The sequence below is a fragment of the Orcinus orca genome, chromosome 5 (genome assembly GCF_937001465.1).
Source record: "Orcinus orca chromosome 5, mOrcOrc1.1, whole genome shotgun sequence".
NCBI classification, from domain to species: Eukaryota; Metazoa; Chordata; class Mammalia; order Artiodactyla; family Delphinidae; genus Orcinus; species Orcinus orca.
Window position 1 is genome coordinate 62,170,651 of NC_064563.1, and position 14,133 is coordinate 62,184,783.

A 14,133-nucleotide genomic window follows, 5' to 3' on the forward strand; every position below is an offset into this window, starting at 1 on the left:
AGCCAGAGTCTGAACAGTTCTTTAGAAAATTTGAGGTCTCAATTAAATGGTGCAAAAACATTGCTAAGTTTATGTTGTCTCTGGAAATACCATATTTATCTACATGAAAATTGGGACCTCTGCACATTTTTAAGAAAGTTAAAACTCAGCCTGATTAGTGCTAGATTTGGTAATTTTAATGAAATGGTTTAAAAACAATAGAAAATGAGGCTAATCCTGCATATAATTTATTAGTAATTAGTTTATCTAATGAGAAGTAGGGAATATCACTATTTTAATGCCGATCTACTATCAACATATTAAATGTATCTTGTCCACAAAGCAAATTGACTTGAACTAAATTTGGATGTTAAGAAATGAAAGACTGTACAGTGTTTCATAAAGGAGAGGGAAATTCCCCATGTTTCAACTACTAATGTGGGTTTAGGAGGCACGGGCTACAGCTGCTCTCCCTCATGCTACCCCACTGGCCGCTGGCAAGGGCTTTTCAAACTTTGATGTGCATGAGAATCATCCGGGGATCTGATAAAATGCAGATTCTGATCTAATAGGCCTGGGGGTGGGGGCAGCCTGAGGTTGTGCAGGTACGACAAGCTCCCAGGTGATGACGATGCTGGTGAAATGTGGATAAGACTTTGCTTAGCAAGCCCTAGACAGACCGTATATCAGTTCTTTAGGAAGAGATTACATATATATGGATGTATAATAAATATACATTTATTTATTTATAAGAAAGAGTAGGGAAAGTGAAAGTCTATTTGGTAGGGGCTATTTTCCCAGGGTTTAAATAGGAGCTCTAATCAAGGAAGATGTGATCCTACGCCCACCAAAGTAGTCTAGAACTTCAGTCAGGGGCTCAGGATGCTGAAACTATCTCAGGAGATTCTCCATAGACACATGGAACTAAAATTACATTGAGATTATTTTGAGTATGTTTTTCCTGAAGAAAACTTTCAGATGCCACAAAAGGCTAGAAAGCTAAAAAGAACTATTGATTCAACGAGTCTACTTTATGACTGCTTTTGACATAGACTCCTTTGTGCCAATGAAGGCCAATTTGTAGTTGGTAAAACACTGCAATTTAAGAACACGATGTCTTCATAAATTGTTTTCCAGAGCTAAATGGAAGTAATATGTGGCATCTTGGCACTTATCCTGGTCACATTTTTACGGTGTACTTAAGGGTCAAAGGACAAATCTGAAACCACAGGAAGTCCATTAACAAGTGTCCACCAGGCCCACGATTTTGCACTTAGCTTCATCTACCTCTGGAGGGCGACAATAGCTGCTTGTTCATTTTCATTCTCTGCCTGGGTTATCCCGAGGAACTGCCATGCCTACAAAAAACAACTGATGTCAACATTACAAGAGTAAGCAGAATCACTCATGTGCTTTAGCTGGTTCGTTTACATGTGACAGATCCCTCTGTGCAGAGCAGCCTGTCTCGGTTGTGAGAGTCTTGTAAAAGGGGAAAACATCACACGCATTTCTTCATTCAAACTCTCTTGTGACATCTGGGTCAAGATTCTCTGTCATTATTTACAAACTCTAAGTATTTATTCTCTCCTGTGGCTCATGGAAACCTCTGAGTTTCTGAGATTTCATGATATTAGGTATCCTAAAATCAAAAGATAAATATATAAAACGATGCATCTATCAGGAAAAGAGGTAGAAAAATAACTCAGAAATGTAGCTAAATAGTCTAAAGTTTACAATAAGGAACCTCAAGATGTACAAAATAGAATTAGTTTGTATAAATGAAAGTCAAGCAGTTATTATAAGAGGTAACAGGAAATTTAGGAACTAGGGGAAACAAAACGAACCCCGCTACAATGTGTTCACCACTTAATATAATCATTGTTCAAAAGCATAAAACACATATAAAATGCAATATAATGTATATATACTTTTATAGCCTATGTTTACACTTTATATTACATTATCAGCACTTTCATGTTTTTATAAAATTTCCCTTATATTTTTTAATTTAAGGTTCCTTAAAAAGCTACAAATAGAACTACCATATGACCCAGCAATCCCACTACTGGGCATATACCCTGAGAAAACCATAATTCAAAAAGAGTCATGTACCAAAATGTTCATTGCAGCTCTATTTACAATAGCCCAGAGATGGAAACAACCTAAGTGTCCATCATCGGATGAATGGATAAAGAAGATGTGGCACATATATACAATGGAATATTACTCAGCCACAAAAAGAGACGAAATTGAGCTATTTGTAATGAGGTGGATAGACCTAGAGTCTGTCATACAGAGTGAAGTAAGTCAGAAAGAGAGAGACAAATACCGTATGCTAACACATATATATGGAATTTAAGAAAAAAAAAATGTCATGAAAAACCTAGGGGTGAAACAGGAATAAAGACACAGACTTACTAGAGAACGGACTTGAGGCTATGGGGAGGGGGAAGGGTAAACGGTGACAAAGCAATAAAGAGGCATGGACATGTATACACTACCAAACGTAAGGTAGATAGCTAGTGGGAAGCAGCCGCATAGCACAGGGAGATCAGCTCGGTGCTTTGTGACCGCCTGGAGGGGTGGGATAGGGAGGGTGGGAGGGAGGGTGACGCAAGCAGGAAGAGATATGGGAACATATGTATATATATAACTGATTCATTTTGTTGTGAAGCTGAAACTAACATACCATTGTAAAGCAATTATGCTCCAATAAAGATGTTTTAAAAAAAAAAAAAAAAAAAAAACAGATATCCCATCATTCCCTCAACCAATTCCCCTGTTCCTCTACGTTGTTTCTAATCCTTTGCAATGGTCAATAATGTGAAGAATATCTTCAAACAGATAACGTTTTCCGCATCTGGAATGAAAATTTTTAATATAAAAGATTTCTACTTATATACTTATAAGAACAGTACTTCTTACACCATTACAAGCGCAATATGCATCAACAAAACCTCTCATTACACACACTGTCCTCAGATTTGCTGGGGGTGTATCAGAGTCTTAGGGATTTTAAAAGATTTGCATAACTCTCTTCTTTGAGAAGCAATGCTATGAACATTTTAAAACAGAACTCTATGAAAACATAGGGAGTCATCTTAAAGTCCTGTAAAAATTGTATCGGCTTTTTCCCTCATGGGTTATTATTACACATACCATATAAACTCATAAAAAAATACTAAGTATTTCTCCCCCCAGAATATCAGTGATTCTTTTAAATCTTTCAAACATATACAGAGCAGCTTCTAATTTGATTTCACCTTTCATACATCTTAGAATGCTTCTTAAGAAAAGATTGATGAAACAGTCTTTCTCTGGGGGCATCTTCCTAGCCTTTGGGTGTGGTGTCATTTTTACCATTCACAGATCGTCCATTATCTTAGCGTTGGGCTCTCCATCGACTGAGAAGCCCTGGGTCCTGGTCTAGGATCCATCAGTTACCAAGTGTCCTCATTTTCTCAGTTATGAACCTGGGATAATAATGTATACCTTTTTATTAAACTTCCCAGGGTTGTTACGTCAAATGATATATATGAAAACACATAGCACTTAGAAATGTAAGATGACACTATTTTGTTGGGAGGGTTGTAGTTTCCTCTTAACGCAATGACTTTCTCTTCTACATTGATACTTAGATCTTTTAAAAATACCAATATTTTGGTTCAGAATTCCAACTCTCAATTCAATCTCATTTCACTGTCAACATTTTGACTAACAAGATACTAGGTGCTTTAAGTAGTATCAATAATTAGTTTACTTGTTCTTTCTATACAAACTAAGTACAAACAATAATAATGATAAAGGCTAAACATTGATGTGCCAGGCACTAAACTGGGCATTTTATTTGTATGAACTTATCCTCACGACACCCAATGAGATAGTTATAATTGTGATTTCCATTTTACATGTGAGGAAACTGAACCTTAGAGGGTTTAAATGGCTCATCCCAGATCACGTGGCTCATGGCTAACAAGTGGTAGAGCAGGGATTTGAACCCACATGGTTAGGATAGCAGAGCCCAGAGGCTTAACCACTGTTCTGTACTGCCTTCTCAGCACTGCATATATAATACATTTCTGCAAATTCCTCTGGGAATATCCCCCTATAAGATGTTTCCTGAAAATTACAAACTAAAAAAGAAGATTTGATACCTGCCAGTGTCTTATTACAGGCCTTTGCAGTTTGGGAAAATTAGTGGACCAAAATAAAATTGCAGAAGCCTCTTTGGTGTCTCCCAGTCTCCATCTCCACTCACCCTTCATGTCTCAGAGAAAGGGGCTTTTCTAACATGTGAATCTGATCGTGTCCCATAGTGGTTCCCCATGGCTTTCAGGATGAAGTTCAACTCTTAGCTACCTCTTCTTCCCCCCTCTCCTGCCACTGTCTCCTCCCCTTCTCACCATGGATCCAATGTTTCCTGTCCCTCTGCCCACCCACAAACCATTCCCTCTTAAAAACAGCTGGACTTCCCTGCAGTTTTTAATCCTCTCTCCCTCAAAATTCAGCTTTGGATTCACTTGGAGGGGAAGGCTGGGTCAGAACCCTTGCTCTCGGCTCTCCTGTGCGTACTCTTGACACTGCATTTATTATACTACATTGATTTATTTACTTGTCTTCCAGATAGATCACAAATCTGTCCTTTCAACTGGTCCATTTTTTCTACCTCTTCAATATTTTAGGACTTCCCTGGTGGCGCAGTGGTTAAGAATTTGCCTGCCAATGCAGGGCACACGGGTTTGAACCCTGCTCCGGGAAGATCCCACATGCCGCAGAGTAACTAAGCCCGTGAGTCACAACTGCTGAAGCCCAGGTGCCTAGAGCCCATGCTCTGCAATAAGAGAAGCCACCGCAATGAGAAGCCAGTGCACTGCAACGAAGACCCAATGCAGCCAAAAATAAAAATAAATAAATAAATTTATAAAAAAAATTTAAGCCAATTCCTGGCACAATTCTCGGGACACAATAGGTGCTCAATAAATGCTGAGTGAGTAAATCAAGGGTGAGATATGGTGTGGCTCTAGACCCAGAGTATGATTTCATACTCTGCCCCATGAAAACTACTGCTGAGCCTCTAGGTTGGCAGTTTTGGTCTTCCGTTTCCTGTCTCCACCTTTTATTTTTGGGCACTGTAGACACTGCAGATTTGGTTAGAAAATAGGTACCTATTTGTAACTTTCAAACACATATCAGGCTTAGCCACGTTAACTCCTTTGGGAAACTTTACTTGATGAAAATGCCACCTAGCAGAACTCTCTGTCACCCTCTGTCCGCCCCTTTCCAAGCCCGGCAGGATGAAGGGAAATGACACCTCTGCATCTCCAGGGTCCTGAAGAATTGCTGCCTCCATGAACAGGATGGTAACTGGCAGGTCCCCTTCCTTCAGCCTTTTTAAGCCTTCTTCAAATGCTCCAGGCCAGTCCTTGAAGGGGTTTTCAGTGTGAAAGTAATATCCCTACAACACAGAGGGGCCAACACAGATCCATTGATTTCACTCTTCATTGTTATATTCAGTCAGTTCTTTTTAAATTTGAATTCAATTAATTTTATTTATTTGATTAATTTCAATTAAGTATAAATTGCTCTTTTTCCCCTTATTTTGACTGTGGTACATTTTCATTGTGTAAATGTTAGATAATCTTATTTTGTTATCGAATAATATGAAAAGAAACAAAAAGTTACCTATAATGTCATGACTTAAATATGATCACTGCTAATATTCTGGAGTTTGTCTTCCTTCTGGCATTTCTTTTGTTCTTTTTGTTTTAGCCATTTCCCCACAAGATTTTTAAAATACTGACTTCTGGGACATATTTTTGCTAAGTGCTGCCACTCACTTCCTTGAAATGTTAATACCACATACTGCACATCTGTTTATATACAGTGGCCCTTTGGAGGGCTACAAATCATTGTAATACCTAAGATTTATTTCACCTTCTACTCCTCAAACCACTTTTTGTCCCATTGGGGGGCTGTATCTCTCCACTGAGAATGTATGCTTTAAAGTTACGATCTTTTATTGCAAAAATTTAAACAATACAGAATGTACAAATAATCTTCTAGTATTTTTCTGAGTATATAAGTTAAATAAGTTCATACTATATATGCAGGTTTGTAGCTTAAGCCCCACTTAATTTTAGTTATTAAAATTATTTATATTATGCTAAAAATTAATCAATCCTCTTGATGGACATTCAGGTTACTGCCAATTTTTTTTTGTTGTTGTTATCATAAATAAAGCTACAGTGAAAGCCTCATCTTTGTCTGCATGTGATTATTACCTTAGGATAGACTTCTAGAAGGATTTATTATGCTAAAGGCTATGAACTATTTTGAGACCCTTGATATATGTAGCTGAATTGTTTTTGAGAAAGTATGTCCTGACAGACTCTCATCAGAAGTATCAGAGATATTATTTGTTGCAACCTTAGTAGCAGAGATTGTCATAAAATCCTTCCAATTTGATAGATACAAATAAGCTAGTCTGCTGATGATGCTACTAAGGTTTTTAAATACATCAAATGGAGACCTTCACTCTCCATAGGTGCTTAGAAAGACAAAACTCTTTGTCAAAATCCATAGGGTATGACCAGCTTATGTAGTGGTGTTAGGGATATGGGGCCCTGGGAGTGGGGAGCTCTGGTGCATGGATTACAGCCCAGAGACTGATGTTCTGCATCAATATTCTCTCTTCTCACTCTCGATTTCTTTGTGGAAAATTAACCTAATTAGTTTTAATGAGATGGTTGATCTGATTTTATGAGATTTTTGCCTCACCTACTGTGGGACAGAGAATACTGGAAGAAGAAAGACATTTCAATGACTACATAGATTGCTAATCCCATAAGATCAGAGACTATTCATCACAGTCCCCAGTATCTAGAGCAAACAGTAAAATTTGTTGGGTTGAACTAAATAACATGGAAGGTATCCAGAACTGAGTATGACTGAGAATTCCTCTACCACCAAAAAACGTAACATAAACATTTATATATTTATGTTTCCCCTGTGAAAGAAAATTCAATCTTTCCATCTCTTTCTTTCAAGTCATTTAAACTTATTTCTCAAGTGTTTTCTTTTTCCCAAGTGCTTTTAAAAGCATAAATCCTAGAGCAACTGGGACTTCATGGGTAATTGGACTGGCTGCTGACTCTACTCACATATTTGCTGGGGCTCTTCTCAGGGGAATATCTCTGAGGAATCCCCTTGGGACCTGACCTGGTTGTGTGAAGTGTATCTTTTCCACTGAGTTCTTTGCTAGCTGCATAAAGACCACCTGTGAAATACAGCCCTAAGCCCCCCTTTTTACCCCCCTGCCCAATGATATCACTTCTGTCAGCTTACTGACGTGGCTCAGGCATTGTGGGATTAGCCCAGTTCTTGTTCTAACCCGCCCTCAATGTTAGTTCAGTAACTGGCCAAGCTCTGGTTGGCTGCCAAACTGTCTTAACATTGATATAAAAAAAATAAGGGTATTCCATTCCAGCTTTGCTGCCTTCACACATTGGAAGATTACACTGTTTTCACGTGCCAGAATTTCTTATAGGTCAGATTGACATGAAATTGTCTGTTTAATTCTTGGAATTTTTTTCACAAAATAGTTATCAACTAATTTATAAAAATATGATCCACAGAGGTTGAGAAAACTGGTCAGCATATGTAAGAAGAAAAATGATCACCTTCTCGCTAGCTGAGATTGTAACCTGGTTCTGGGCTTCTTGGTTCTCCGATATCCAGTTCCTCCGGGCCATTTCTTCCCATTCTGCTTGCATTTTATCCCAAAACTCTGTATCTGACTAGGAGACAGGAAAAATGAAGAGAGATAGATTTAAGAACATGCTATATAATTTGGTTTATTTCCAGAGAGACAGTTTTCCTCATAGATAAAAATGAGTTCTGAGGAGGAATAAAGTGTACAAACTGGCCACATCCAATGATACTCATGGTTGAAGAGCTTCTGGAGGGCACTCAGTGCTCAAAGTGTCAAACTAGATTAGTTCTGACTTTCTCCAGGAGGAAAATAGTTACCATCTGAGGAACCAGGATCACGTAAACCAAATTCAGCTATAAATCCATTCCGTGAACGGTTTCAAGTGTGGGTACCAGGCACACATTTTAGGAAGGGCAGTCTCTCCTAGAGTTGCTCCTAGGCTATGAGGAACTAGAGCAATTGCTTTGGGACTGGCTGGGCAGTGACTTGGGGGGGCAGCTGGCCATGGACAAGGGAAAGCAACATTGGTTGATCCTACTTTGTGCCAAGCACTGTGCTAGGAGAAAACTGAGTCTAGAGGGTTATGGTCATAAAGCTGGGATTGCACAGGATCTGAACCACAGTCTGGATTCTAAGCTCATGCTCATCACCTTATGGCAAACGTGGCTTCCTGGTGCTAAAGAATGAAGGAGAACAGCTTTGGGCGTGAACTCGACTGAGACCTCTTCAAGGTGTGTATGTATGTACGTATGTATTTATTTTGGGCTATTTTGGGTCTTGGTTGCTGCGAGCTGACTTTCTCTAGTTGCACCGAGCGTGGGCTACTCTTCGTTGTGGTGCGCGGGCTTCTCTTGTTGAGGAACATGGGCTCTAGGCACACGGGCTTCAGTAGTTGTGGCACGTGGGCTCAGTAGTTGTGGCTCACGGGCTTAGTTGCTCCGCAGCACGTGGGATCTTCCCGGACCAGGGCTCGAACCCACGTCCCCTGCATTGGCAGGCGGATTCCCAGCCACTGCGCCACCAGTGAAGCCCTTCAAGGTCTTTTCTATGGCAGGATGATTTTTTTGAAAAATACTGCTTTGTGTTTTCCTCTTTATAACTTTCAACTCTTCCAAAAGGGACACCAGGCCATTAGCTCTCCTTTACTTCAGGGGAAGTATGTGTTCCTGGACTGAGGCAGAATTTTTCTTCAAGATCTGTCCCTGGTTGGCTTCTACTTTACTAAGCCTGAAGAGAGTACTTGAGGTGTCCTGGGGGCGGGGGAGGAAAAAGAGGCAAGTATCATAAAGAACTTAAGAGAGGAGGGGGAATTTGCAGGGGCAGGAAAAGAGAAGGAGGGTGGTGGGTTCTGAGAGGAGTGGGAGATGATGCTTAGGTTTTAGGTATTTCCCTGGCAAATTGGCCCGACCTCCCAGAGGATGGCAGAGGGTGTGCTAGGAACTCTGATCCTCATATGGCAGAGAAGTAGAGAGAAACTGGATTTTGAGGAACCGCTTGGGGCTTGGTTGGCTGTTAGCAGTCAGCAGGACAGACAAGAGGATGGAGGCTCTGTCCTTGTTTTCTGGCATCACGTAAGCCTTCCATATTTGGTGCCTAAGACTGTTACCTGGTTTGGTAAAAGAGATGCTTGGAAACCACTTTATTTTCCTTAAAGAAAACAAAGAGATGGGTATTCCTTGAACACCTGAGTCTGAGATCCAATTTCTCTGCAAATCTCAATTTCTGTGATTCTAAATTCTGTGACTTGTTGACATCCAATCAAAGGTTGTTCTTTATCTTTTAATCCTCCCAGTCTCACCCTCTACTCCACCCTCATGCCTGGGTGGTGGCTGTTCTGTGGTGGCACCTCTTCCTCAAAGTTGCTCCGAATGATAATTATAAGCTTATTTCTTCTGAATACACACATGCAGGGAAAAAGGGCCAGCCCAATGTGATTAATCCCAGGCTACTAACTAATAAATAGTACTTTTTGTTCTCCTTCTTTATTATGTCCAGAATACTCATTCCTACCCCAGATACAGGTCCTGTCCCTTCAGTAGAGGCCTTCCCTCAACAAAGGCTCAGGACAGCAGGCATCTGGATAATCTGTGTCTGATATGCTAGAAGCCCATGGAATGGATACCACTTACCCAGGTTAAGGTTAGGAATAATATTCAAAATTTCTTTTTCAAAGAGTCTTTCTAGTAGAACACCAAATTGTGCCAACAGAATGATCTCAGATATACAACAGCTAGATAAAACACTAGAAGGAGATATCCTACCATGTTAGGAGTAATCTGTCTTTGAATGAAGGGATGACGGGTGATGTTTTTCTCACTTTATTTGCTCTTCTGTACTTCCTGAATTTTCTATAAGTATATATTTTTTATAATTAAAGAAAGGTTAAAAAATAATAAAAAGAAAAATTATCTTTCCTTTTTAAAATACCAGGAAACCTGCACATTTAGATACTGAGGAGACAATTTCTTGAATAGCTTTTCAAGAATGCAGGTTGAGCTTGTCTGCCTAGAAACAAAGAGAAATCTATCAAGTGAATTTTATAATGTTTACTGACTTTCTGAAGCCCCCTGATGGGTGATGTGAAATGCCAAAGACTTCAAGTACTTTCTAAGGTAGTTAAGTTCCCTTAGTGAAATTCCTTGTAATCTAAAGTAATTACAAGTCTTTTGAATGAAAGAATGAGGAACATTTTGTAATGTGTACATCTCTATTACAAAAGTCACCTTTCCTGCAGTTTCAAATTAGAGCAGTAGATGAATAAATAAGACTGCTGTGGAAAGAGAACCTCAGTTGAGGTGGAGCTGTCAGGCCCTAATTTCATGAGATACACCAGGACTGACTGTTACCACTTAGAATAAGTTCTGCTGACTAATTAAAGTGCACCGCACAGTTTCATTTAATTACAGAAGACTACTTTTAGCACAATCAATTTTCATCTGGTCTCAGAATCCAGACTTCATTCACTTAAGTGCAATTAACACTGCTTCTTTTCTATTCCTAATCAATTTCAGAGAAACCTGAAACATATTTGAATTTTAAACGTTTTAGACATGAAGGAGGAGATTTTACATATTGATGATTTTCTTAGCTGTCCTGGGACGCTGGTGGATTGTTTTTTACACTCTCTAGGTAATAAATTATCTGCTTACACCAGAAACGAGCTATTATTTGCAATCCATTTGCATTTTTAAAATAGCTTTCTGATTATAACAATGGTAGATATTCATTAAAAACTTGGGCTGTGCAGTATAGTGGTTAAGAACAGACACTTTCTCCTCATATGACCCTGGGAACAAATTCTGGCTCCATCATTGGCCTTCTGCAAGTCCCTTAATATCTCCAGGTCGCATTCTCCTTATCCTTGAAATGAAGATAGACTAGTGGTCTTGGTTAGTCATTATTAGGACTAAAAGAGAAAGTGTGTCTGTGGCATAAAGCACATGGTAAATGCTCAGTAAAAGTAGGTGTGCTTACTAGTGCTTTTGTACCATTGAGAAAAATATAAAGAATGAAACAAAAATCACCCATAACCTCAAAGCTCAAATACACATCTGTGAGTATTTTGGTGTTTTAATTTTCTGTATATATCAGTACATACCCTCTTCTAGATACCTTTCCCCTCTTCAGTTAAATTTTTCCTTTCTGCCTAATTATTCAAAAATAAGAGCAAGGTTAAGAAGATTATTGCAAAAATGGACTGTTATGTGGCAATTAAAATGGTATTTATGAAGAGTTTATTACAACATGGAATAGGCCTTGATTTATAATGTTCCTTGATATGTAATATGATCACAATGATAGAAAACAAGTAATGTGTGAGGAAAAAAAGACTATAGAGAAATGCACCCACGGTACTGAGTTCATGAGTTGGGATTATGAGGAATTTGCCCCATCACCTTCCCTTGTACTTTTCAGCATTTCCCAAATCTTCTATTGCTAGCATGTATTATTTTAGTGAAAAAGTAAGATTTGCTTAAAATAAGCTTACATCTTTTCAGTTTCAATTCCTCCATGATGTTTTCTCCAAAGACCCTACACTACAGCAATCTCTTACCTCTCTGAATTCCAATACCCATATTCTCGACCAGTGGTTTGGAAGAAAAGAGGTATGTGCTAGCAGCTGCCATTAACCCTGTGAACTTGAGCAAGTCATTTAAACCCATCTGTAGATTATTTTTTATCATTTGTAAAGTGAGAAGACTGAGCTCATTCAATAATAGCTCAGGCTTCTTTGTGCAGATTAACTCAGAAGATCAGAATAAGGGGGAAGGGAGATCATAGTCCAGGATCACTTTTTTTTTTTGGTAAGGGGCTTCTAGCCCGTTCACTGATCTCCAAAAATTATATACTTTAAAACATTTCTCTAAAAATATGTTTGACATTTTCCTTTCACTTTTTTTTTTTTGTGGTACGTGGGCTTCTCACTGCTGTGGCCTCTCCCGCCGCAGAGCACAGGCTCCGGACGCGCAGGCTCCGCGGCCATGGCTCACGGGCCCAGCTGCTCCGTGGCATGTGGGATCCTCCTGGACTGGGGCACGAACCCGCGTCCTCTGCATCGGCAGGCGGACTCCCAACCACTGCGCCACCAGGGAAGCCCTCCTTTCACTTTTTGATTGTAAAACTAGTATATAAAAATTTCTATAAGAACAATGACAAAATTAAATATTAATTAAAATATAAAGAATAAGAAAATAAGCAATTTAATTTAGAACCAGGGAATTTTAAGGGATAGCAGCATATTATCAGCTCCCATTCACCAGTCTATTTTGGTTATCTTGAGTTTAAATAGAGTTCCTTTCAATTTTGTGGGTCAAACATAAGTTGCTTAGAAACAACCTGGGGTTGTGTTGTGAAGGAACTGATCTATGTGAGATTAAATGTCAATTCTGCTTGTGAGGAGTCTGACTTTCCTTTTGCCGCTTTAGATATCCATTGATTAACTGTCACTGGATCAAAACGTAAAAAAAAAGAAAAAACCCACCAAACAACCAACCAACCCATTCTGCATATGCAAAAGAAAAGAAAGTATCCCTTGCAAAGTGAGGAATGAAAATCACTATGCAAGTTTGGATAAAGTACTTGCCACAATAAACAATTTTCGTTGAAGTGAAATTATGTGCAGATGAGTTAGGGACCTCATTTCCCTGGATCTAGTAGCCCAGGCTGGTGAAGAGTGGCTGAAATGTCCCCACTCACATCACTTGTTGACTGACAGCTCAGTGTTAGTTGAGGATTCCATGTGGCTGCCAAAGAACATATTCCACCTGAGGCTGCAATCAAAGATGTTTTTCAAACTTAATTAAAAAAAAATTGAAGTACGGTTGATTTACAGTGTTGTGTTAGCTTCTGGTGTACAGCAAAGTGATTCAGTTAGACATACATATATAGCTATTTTTTTTCAGATTCTTTTCCCTTATAGGTTATTACAAAATATTGAGTATAGTTCCCTGTGCTATATAGTAGGTCTTTGTTACTTATCTATTTTATATATGGTAGTGTGTATATGTTAATCCCAAATTCCTAATTTATCCCTCCCTCCCTCTTTCCGCTTTGGTAACCATAAGTTTATTTTCTATCTCTGTGGGTCTGTTTCTGTTTTGTAGCCACTTTCATTTGTATCATTTTTTTTTAAAGATTCTGCATATAAGTGATATCATATGATATTTGTCTTTGTCTGGCTTACTTCACTTAGTATGATAATCTCTAGGTCCAAGGGATAGGATAGAATTTTGATTGGTCAGAATTAGTTTGAGTTCTGGGTGTAAGTCCTGGGTGTCCCACGTAGTGAGGGTCATTGACAAACTGGAGTCTCTTCAGGCAAGAGTGGATGGGCAGGAGTAAGCCTGTTTATGAAGCAATTCACCTGGTAAAGCAAGGCTCAGAGGGGTGCTGAGCGCAGAGCAAGCAGTTTAGCCTTGTTTCTGCAGACAGCAGAATTAGGATGAATAGGTGGCAGTTCCGGGGAACAGATTTTTTTAAAATAAATTTATTATTTTATGTATTTATTTTTGGCTGTGTTGGGTCTTCATTGCTGCGTGCAGGCTTTCTCTAGTTGCAGCGAGAGGGGGCTACTCTTCGTTGCGGTGCGCAGGCTTCTCATTGTGGTGGTTTCTCTTGCTGTGGAGCAGGGCTCTAGGCGTGTGGGCGTCAGTAGTTGTAGCACGTGGGCTCAGTAGTTGTGGCTCGTGGGATCTAGAGCACAGGCTCAGTAGTTGTGGTGCACAGGCTTAGTTGCTCTGCAGCATGTGGGATCTTCCCGGACCGGGGCACGAACCCGTGTCCCCTGCATCGGCAGGTGGACTCTCAACCACTGCGCCACCAGGGAAGCCCAGGGGTCATTTTTGAAAGGGCTTTTAGGGTATTCATAGCAAATGAACGCCTTTGCAGAGCCAGAATTTTACATGATCCTGTTTGTAGCTCCAGTGGTATTTGCATTCATAACG

At 39.5% G+C, this 14,133-nt stretch overlaps 1 protein-coding gene across 10 annotated transcripts in view; it reads right to left on the reverse strand.

The window, feature by feature from the left end:
* PEX5L (peroxisomal biogenesis factor 5 like) overlaps positions 1-14,133 on the reverse strand; it is a 254,902-nt gene that overhangs the window by 17,308 nt on the left and 223,461 nt on the right. For all 10 annotated transcript variants that reach the window (XM_049710654.1, XM_049710653.1, XM_004270504.2 and 7 more), the window contains 3 exons: positions 7,659-7,775; positions 5,291-5,434; positions 1,267-1,337 (listed from right to left, as the gene is read on the reverse strand). In XM_049710654.1, coding sequence (XP_049566611.1) covers positions 1,267-1,337; positions 5,291-5,434; positions 7,659-7,775 — 332 coding nt within the window. The remainder of the gene's footprint in view (positions 1-1,266; positions 1,338-5,290; positions 5,435-7,658; positions 7,776-14,133) is intronic.